Raw genomic sequence first — 9138 nt, 5'->3', positions numbered from 1 at the left:
ATTGAAATGCAGCCAATTCAGCCCTTACTGAACTTTGGCACCGTGCCACGTCACACATTCATTTGGAATTGCCACGAGTGGCAGCCCTGCAGCTCTGCCCGCTGCTTCTCTGCAGGCACAGGTGTCTCATGAGTGATGGAACAAAAATGCTCGAGCAACCCAAATTACTTCGGAAACCCACTACTGGGATGAATTACCGAGCCCCTGCCTTGCTCACAGGGAGGAATTAGGGCTGAGCTCCATGCACGAGTCCTGCAGAGCTGCACTGCCTCCCCGCTGCCCCCCGGCAAAAGGAGTTTCTGAGCCCAACAAAACTCTGCACCTCCGGGAGCGATTGGAAATCCAACCATAATGGCACTGCCTGAGCCAGACGACATTTGGAAACCACTCTATAGAAAGCAGACGCTACAAGGGATGCGGCTTTTGGTATATTTGCTCTAGGATATCATAACAGGCACGGTTCTAAGCAAACACGGGCAGGTGCATGAGAGCCGGAGCATTGGCTTTGTTCATTATGATGATATGCTGTGACATCCGGGGCTGGGAGAGGGGTTTGAGGCCAAAGGAGCTGCCCCAGTGCCCTGGGAACATGCAGGCACCTGCGGGGTGATCCCTGCATAGCTGTGTCCTTTTGTGCCTGGGAGGAGGTCGGGGCTGGGAGAGCTCAGCGGTTCGTGAGGAGAGCGGAGCGAGAAACGAAAAGGGGAAAAAAGAGAAATCGAGCAAAGTTCTTGCATTAGTCAAATAGAAATCTAATAGGAAAGAGCTGTACATGGTCAAAGTCGAGTCCGGGCTCCGGGAATGTCCAGGGCAGGTTCAGATATGGCTGCTGCTCCCCGGGATGTGCGCAGTTCACACTCGTGTCTGCAGTGCAGGGAACTGGGATGGGGTGATGTTTGGGGACTGGCTCGTCACCACGGTGTCCCCGTGATTGCCCCTGATCCCAGCACTTGCATGGGGACAAGTGGACGGATCCAGAGATGGGATGGAGCCCCAAGGGATGATGCTGCCTGCTCGGACGCAGCCCAACGGAGCACTCACAGCATCCCTAGGACCAGTTCTTCCTCCAGAGCTGCACCGTGGCAATGGGATGGGGACCAGGAGGGCGCTGGGGATGGAGTCAGCTGGAGGGAGGACATCGTGATGCCATCAGAGCCTGGGCCGAGCAGGTCCGGAGCCCCCCAGGAGATGATGCTGCCCACTCGGATGCAGCCCAACGCGCGCTTTGGATCTCTGGAGCAGCACCGTGGCAACGGGATGGGGATCAGGAGGATGCTGGGGATGGAGGCAGCTGGAAGGAGCATCTCGGGGTGCCACCAGAGCCCGGTGATGTCAGAGCCCGGGGGTGCCGACGGCGCTGGCACGGCGTGGGTCTGCATCCTGCTCGTAGCGGTAGTGGTAGCCCTCCATCTGATCACGGCAAGCTTCCCGCAGGTTGTGCAACCAACGCTTGATGCCGCGGCGGTTCAGGTAGAGCACCATGAGGAAGACGATGCCGATGAGGGCCAGAACGATGCCGAAGAAGACGTAAGAAGCTGTCTCCAGCTGTCCGGCCTCACCTCCCTCATCGGCCGAGCAACCCAACCCTTCGGGCCGCAACCTCAGCACCGCCGTCCCGCGCAACGACGGCGGTTTGGAGCACTGCAGGCTCCTCGCATCGGGCACGCGGGCGGCGGACGAGCGCAGCCAGGTGAGCAGCGGGCGCAGGGCGCAGTCGCACTGCAGCGGGTTGGACCCCAGCGACACCCGCAGCCCCCGCAGCCCCTGAGCCTCCAGGCTGAGCAGCTCGGTGGATGTCAAACGCTGCAGAGAGTTGTTGCGGAGATCCAACTCCTCCAGGCCGGCGGGCAGCAGGGAGACCGGCAGTGCCCGCAGCCCGTTGCCCGCCAGCTCCAGGCGGCGCAGGCTGAGGTTGCGCAGGGCGAGGGCGAGCTGCTCCTCCAGCGGGGCGGCCAGCAGCGCCTGGTTCAGCTGCAGCGTGCGCAGCAGAGGGACGCCGGAGAAGGCGCCGGCCGCCACCGAACGCAAAGGGTTGTGGCTGAGGTCGAGGGTCCGCAGGGCCGGCAGCCCCTGCAGGGCCATGTCCTCGATGGTTTGGATGTTGTCGTGGCGCAAGCGGAGCAGGCGGAGGTCGGGCAGCGGGCGGGGGGCGAAGGCGGCGCGGTGCAGCACGCTCAGGTTGCTGCCGGAGATGCTCAGGTTGTGCACCGAGGTGGGCAGCTCCCGGGGGGGTTCGTCCAAGCTCTCGTAGCGGCACTGCACCAATTCCGGGGTGGCCACGCAGTAGCAGGCGGACGGGCAGCCCCCTGGGGGGGCGGCGGCGGGGGGCACGGCCCAGGGCAGCAACGCGAGCCCCAACCAGGGTAACCCCAAGCAGGGCAGCCCCAAGCAGGGCAGCCCCTGCCGCGCCGCCCGCCGCGTCCTGCGGGCCATGCCCGGCGCTGGGGCATGCAGGGGCCGGGGGGGGGGGGGGAGGGAGGGGGCTGTCTGTCTGCCTGCTCCCCCCGCCCCGGGGTCCGCTGCTGCTGCTGCTGCTGCGGAGTGCGCTGCCCCGAGAGCGGCGGCGTCTGGTGGAGGAGAGCGGGAGCGGAGCTGCCCAAATGGGGTGGGGGGAGGGAGGGGAGGAGGAGGGGGGAAAGAGGAGGAGGAGAGGAGGATGGATGGATGGAGGGATGGATGGATGGATGGAAAGGGGGGAAGGAGGAGGAGGAGGAAAGAGGAAAGGAGGATGGGGAGGTGAGAGAGGAGGAAAGAGGAGAAGGAGGAAGGCGCAGAAAGGAGGAGGAAAGTGAGGAAAGGAGAATGAGGAGGAGGACGGAGAGGGGGAAGGAGGAGGAAGAGGTGAAGGAGGAAGAAAGAGAGGAGGGAAAGAGGGAAAGGAGAATGAGGGTGAAGAGGAGGGTGGAGGAAGGAGGAGGAAAGTGAGGAAAGGAGGAGGAGAAAGAGAGGAGAAGGAAGAGGGGGAGAAGAGGGAAAAGGAGGAGGAAAAGAGAATAAGGAGAAGGTGGAGAGGAGGAAAAAGGAATAATGAGAAAGGTGGGGGGTGGCGGAGCGCAGCCAGCAGCCGCCGTCGGAGGTGCGCGGTGCCGCTGCTGCCCGGCTCGGTTCGGCTCGGCTCGGCTCTGCCCTGCCCGGCTTGGTTCGGCTCCAGGCTGCCCGGAGGGGGCTGGCACGGATCCCTCCTGGCTCGGGGACGGCTGTGGGGCTGTCCCGATTTCCTTCCAGCCGCAGAAGGGATTGGGGCTGTCCCGTTCCTTTTCCAGCTCAGGGAGGATTTGGGGCGGTCCCGATCCCCATCCCACTCCCGGAGGGGCCGGGGCTGCCCCCCACTTCTCCTCGCAGCAACCCTGAGCTGTGCAGGTTCCCGTGCACCCACTTTTTGGGGGGGCGGCGCGGGGTGAAGCTTCCGATGGGCACGAAGGGCTTTGGGAGATGCCATCACTTTTGTTGGAGCAGTTTGGGCAAAGTCCAGCTGGCGCCGGGCTCCGTCACCTCCTCCCGGCTTTGTTCCCCTCTCTATGAAGCTCTTCCCCCCGCTGCAAACCCCAGCCTGTGCAGACTGGCATTTTTCTCTCCAGTTTTGTGGGCTTTTTTTCCTGCCTTTATCTCACACCTTTTTTTTTTTTTTTTTTTTTTTTTTCCCATTGGGATTCCTTCACCCCGAAGCTCTTCCAGATTCTGCAGGTGCATGTTTTGGATGCTGACAGGATCTGATCCTGCTCCAGCTGCTCCTGGACACCCTACATCAGGATGGACAAATCCTAGATTTAAAGTGACAGTCTCCAACAGCAGACAGAGGAAGCCAGGAACTCGTGGGAAAGTGCACTTGGAACCCCTTTGACTGTGTAGATGTGGTACTCAGGGACATGGTTCAGTGGGCAATACTGGTGTTATGTGGGCAGTTGATCCTGATAATTCTACAGGTGCTTCTAACCTTATTGATGATATGATTCTGTTCTATGAAGACTTCTTGGCATTAAGGCAATGAGATCTGACCCCACTGATGTGGGGAAACAGCTCACAGAAAGGGCATTGCTCACCATGCCATGTGCCCACAGGAGGCCCCATGTTCCCCCTCTTTTGCTGTCTCCTGCTGCTGCCGAATGAGGCTGAAGGCTCTCCTCTTCCTCCCCATGCTCCTCAGGTCTCCAGGTCTAATCTTCAGTGTATCTTTATTGCCTTTTCCTCGTGGTTTGTTGTCAGTGCTTTAGGTTGAGTTGGGTTGGGTTGGGTTGAGTTGGGTTGGGTTGAGTTGGGTTGGGTTGGGTTGAGTTGAGTTGAGTTGGGTTGGGTTGGGTTGAGTTGAGCTGAGTTGAGTTGGGATGAGCCAGCCTTAAATTGGCTGTTAGCAATCAAAATAATGCCACCCTCTGTCCCTACTGCTGTGTAAAGTTGGAGGGGAAGTTCCAAAAACACAATGGATGGTTTAAACCAAACTCACCTTCTGGCCTCTGCATCTCTCCTGGGCATGTTTTCAAAGCTTCCTGCAAAAGCACAAAGACAAAATTGCTTTTGGGTGGGGAAGCTCCCGCAGAGCCTCATTTTGATGATTGGACTTGGTGATCTTCATGGTCTTTTCCAATCTTTATGATTCTGCAATTCTATGTTTTTGGGAACACGGATGCTGAAAACCCCTCAGGGTTTTGCTCCCAGCCAGCAGCATTCCTGCTCATTGACCCGGGGAGCTGGGTGGAATTGGATGCATTATGTTAATTGGTGAATATTTTAAGATGGTTTCAAAGATTTGACATTTAAACACCACAGGCTTGCAAATAAACCTGTGGGTGCATTGGGGGCATGATGGGCTTTGCAGGGCTGTGGAGATGGAGGGGAGAAGCAGCACTGAGATACCAAGCACACCCCAGGAAGTCAGAAAGTGTTTTTTTTTTTTCTGGGTCCTTTTTAGGGGATCTGGCACCAACATCACGTTTCACACCAGCCAACGAAATCCCATTTCTTCCAATGCTTTGCTGTGTTGCATTGAGCTCAGGCTGTGGTTCAAAGGGTGTCGGGAGCAAGTGCTTTGGGAGCCTGCAGCCTGGGTTTGATGAGTGTCCATCAGATGCTGCAGCAAACCAGCAGGAAAGAGACACATTTGGAAATGCCACAAAGGCAGGAGGGAGAGGTGTTCCCTTTGCCTTTGTCCCTGCTAAAAAGGCATCGAATCAGCAGCACTGGGCCTGTGTTGAGCCGCACAGTTTATCCAAAGGAGAGGGGATCTTTTCCCCAAATGTCTGCCGAGCACTGTGCGTGCTGGTAATGCTCTATAAATACATTAGCAATAAATAATGAATAACCTGGACGGGCATTAAAATGTAAACAGGAGGTGAAGGGCTCTCTCCCATTACCGGTCCCCTGGGACCCACGCTGCCCTCTTTCCAACTCCTCCTTGATGCCGTTCCAACTGCAGAGCCCTTAGTCACAGCCGTGACAATATCATAGATCAGTGGCTCCATCGTTAAGAAATGCAAGCCAAAAATAGTCCACAGGGCACAGTCTTCCTCCCAACGGTGTGCTGAATTTCCTCACATCAGCATTTTTCCCCATTGACCCTCCCAAGGAGTCGGAATCCTCTCCAGAGTGCCCTCCATTTCATGAACTGTGTGATTTGGGGAGGGGTGTCCCCTACCAGGTGTAGGGGCAATGGGAGCTGTCACGTGTCACCCATCCCACGGCTCTGGGGTGGCCCCAGTGCTGCAGGAATGTGTGGGGACACTCTGTCCAAAGCAATGGGGTTGAATGGTGCCACTCCCAGGTGGTCCCAGGAATGAATGGGGTGATCTAGGGCTGAGAGGAAAGAGATGGGATGGACTTATGGGTGCTGCGTGGGGTCATTCATGGGGGTACTCTTCATTGTGAAGGTTACAGGATGATCATGGGTTGGGATTGGTCAGAGGTTCCCAGCCTGTGTCAGCACATCATGGGCTTGCCCTGCTCCAAAAGGATTGGCGTGATCCCAAAGGAAAGCCACCCCCCTCACTACCAGCTGCAAATGATGAATCCCACATTGCAGAAAAGTTTTATGGAGCTGAACATCAGAGCAGACTGGAGCCCTTCAGTGCAGACTGTTGGAGGGCCTCGGGGGATTTGCGTGGGGTGGACGGCATCATCCAGCTGCCTTTAATGGGAGCTGCATGCTGAGGCACAGGGTTGGGTATGAGCAAACCCAACACAGCAACGGCAGCAATGGGGTGAGCATGAGGATTTTTCTCTTGCAAAGAGGAGATTTTGCAGACACGCTGTTGGCTTTGCACCTCCTCACGCCATGCAGACCTCCAGCTTGTGGGAGGAGGCAATGGTGCTGGAGAAGGAAACACCCAGGAGGGACTCTCCCTCTCCCTCTCCCTCTCCCTCTCCCTCTCCCACTCCCTCTCCCTCTTCCTCTTCCTCTCCCTCTCCCTCTCCCTCTCCCACTCTCTCTCCCTCTCCCTCTCCCAGTCCCTTTCCCTCCCCCCTCCCTCTCCCTCTCCTTCTCCCTCTCTCTCTCCCTCTCCTTCTCCTTCTCCTCTCCCCTCCCTCATTGCAATGGGCAACGAAGCAAAGGGCTGAGAGCTGCATTAGATCTCTTCTTACTGCAGGAATCCTCCCCAGAGCCTTTTGGGCCCCATTACCTTCTTGCACCTCTACAGAAAATATATTATTTTCTGGGTGTCAAATCCATTTCCAGAGCTGAGTTTGGAAATCACATCCATGATGTGTTCTGCAGGAGGGGGCGAATGGCATTGCTGAGTGCTGAGGTTTGCACCCAGGGAAGGCTGATGCACAGCTGCTTGCAGCATCCCAAATTATCAAGTGCAAGCCAAGGGAGTTGTGAAATCAAGGAGCAAGCAGCTGGCGGTCACTGCGGCTCCAACATGTGATTCTATGCAGTCAGCTGAGCTACGACTACACCAAGCAAAAAGAAAAAGCCATCAATTTTCCTTAGCCAGGGACTGGGGGGCTGAGATTACTCCTATTAGCACTGACAATTAATAACAGAGACATGACAAATTACATGCTCTCCTGCAATAGCGTGTGGCAGGTTGAGGATATTTAATTAAAGCTTGGATCTGCAGCTGCTTGGCACCCTGTGCGTGGAGCTGGGAAGCTCCTCTTGAAGATACAGTGAGGGATGATGGAGGGACCAAGCATTCCTGAGGAAAGGCTCTCAATTGGGGACAGTGCTCTGGGGACATCTGCTTGGTGCCACCTGCTCCTGGGGGCTCATCTCTCCATCCTGCAGGCTGGGTGATGGCTTGGAGGAGGGTACCATGAGGCTTTAGCGGTGATGGTGATGATCATAGAATCATTAAGGTTGGAGAAGATCTCTATGATCAAGTCCAATTATCAATCCATCACCACTGTGCCCACTAAAATAATGGTGATGATGATAGTGGTGATGGTGGTGATAGTAATGGTGGTGATGGTAATGGTGGTGGTGATGGTGATGTGATGCCCATAGATTCATTCTGGTTGGAAAAGACCTCTTAGATCACAGAGTGTAACCATCAATCCATCACCACCATGCCCTCTAAAATGATGGTGGTGATGGTGATGGTGATGATGGTGATGATGACCACAGATTCATTAAGGTTGGAAAAGACGCCTTAGATCATCAATAACCATCAATCCAACACCGCTATGCCCACTAAAATGATGGTGATGGTGGTAAATGGTGGTGATGGTGGTGGTGACAGTCTCATGCATCACATATGCCTACAGTTATAGAAATTAACATTCAGAGCTGCAAGCACAGATCAGCAGGAGGCTGCTGCAAATCCATTTCCTTCCTATTATGGAAAATTAAGAAGAAAACCATGGATGACAGAAAGAAATGGGGACACAGGAAGGTCCCCTCCCTTTGCCTACATTGCATCTGCTGTGCCATGGGGCTGGGGTTTAGCATGTGTGAGAATGAAGATGTTGTGTAGTCAATGCTGGGTTTGCCTGGAGTACTTGGTGGTGGCAACCCAAGTGTGGTGTTCCTGGAAAGATATGGGCTTGCAAAAATGTGTTGCCACCTCCCCACTGCTGCATCCCATTGCATGGGTGGGAATGTTGGGTCCTTTCTGACTCTGCTCCAGGAAAATCTCTCTCTGCTCATCTCCTCACCCTGGGGAGCAGTGTTGGAATGGATGTTGACCGTGTATCCTCTGAGCACTGCGGTAGGACCCAGTTTTGCACTGTTGGAGTGGTGTAAATGGTCTCCCGAGTCTAAATAGGAAAAAAAGTGTGCAGTGTACAACACACAGATGTCCATGACCATGCCGATGGATGCAAAACATTGTTCCTCAGAGACAAGGAGAATCATACCAGAGCAAAAGACATGAGTGTCCTACAGTCCCCAGAGACCCTAAGACCCAGGCCACGATTTGTTCCTCCTCTCCTGTACACAACAGGATATTTGTGCCGTTTGGGGCTACCTTGGGTTTGGGAGGAATTACAACAACATAGCAGCCAACGGTGTAGCACTGCTTGCATTGAACCTCTGCAGACAGCCTGATGGTGAATTCTTCCTGAGGGAGATCTGATGATGATTTCTGAGCAAGGAGTGACAATGGAGATAATTGCATGCTTGAGCACTCCTGCCTCCAACCCCTGAAAGAGGAAAAAAGCAGAGGCCAGCGATCAGCAGGGTTATAAATAACCCACTGTGGGGACCTTCCCCCTTCCCTTTGCGGTGTGTCCATAAACAGTTTGCTTTGGGAAGCGCCGATGCATTAGCAAGAGCTGTAAAACATCAAGAGCTTTGGCTCGGTGCTGCTGACTGAAAGCCCAGCACAAACCCCAGGGAGAAAAAACGAATCCCATTTTACGAACCGCAGTGCTCTGCTGGCTCAAAATGCATTTTTAGGGGACTCACACCCAAAGGCAGCAAGAATCATAGAGTCACAAGGTTGGAAAGGACCTACGGGATCATCCAGTCCAACTGTCCACATCAAGGGAAGGATGGCCCTGCCCTGGCATCCCACCCAGGGGATGAGCTGTTGGAATGGAGGCAGTGTGGCATGTGTCCAATCCAAGAAGCCACCCCATGTGCATTTGTCACCCCGTGCTGGGAGGTGGCACCTATTGGTGACATCCTTCTGCCCTTGGTGGGGAATGCGAAGGAGAGGAGTGATTGGAAGCGGATCAAGGTGGTTTTTTTGGATGCTTTTC

At 55.3% G+C, this 9138-nt stretch overlaps 1 protein-coding gene across 1 annotated transcript; it reads right to left on the bottom strand.

Moving 5' to 3' along the window:
* Window positions 1-415: 415 nt before the first annotated feature.
* TPBGL (trophoblast glycoprotein like) lies at window positions 416-2433 on the bottom strand. Its single transcript, XM_085216619.1, has one exon. It carries the CDS (start codon window positions 2431-2433, stop codon window positions 1333-1335), a length of 1101 nt encoding a protein of 366 aa, XP_085072745.1. The 3' UTR covers window positions 416-1332.
* Between the last annotated feature and the right edge of the window lie 6705 nt (window positions 2434-9138).

The sequence above is a fragment of the Meleagris gallopavo genome, chromosome 1 (assembly GCF_905368555.1).
Source record: "Meleagris gallopavo chromosome 1, MGAL_WU_HG_1.1, whole genome shotgun sequence".
In the NCBI taxonomy this organism is placed as follows: domain Eukaryota; kingdom Metazoa; phylum Chordata; class Aves; order Galliformes; family Phasianidae; genus Meleagris; species Meleagris gallopavo.
Note: the sequence above shows the minus strand (reverse complement) of the source record. Positions and strands in the feature narration are given on the sequence as shown.

What these genes read in the sequence shown, in the direction of transcription:
- TPBGL (XM_085216619.1), bottom strand. Translation starts at nt 2,433, where the DNA reads ATGGCCCGCAGGACGCGGCGGGCGGCGCGGCAGGGGCTGCCCTGCTTG.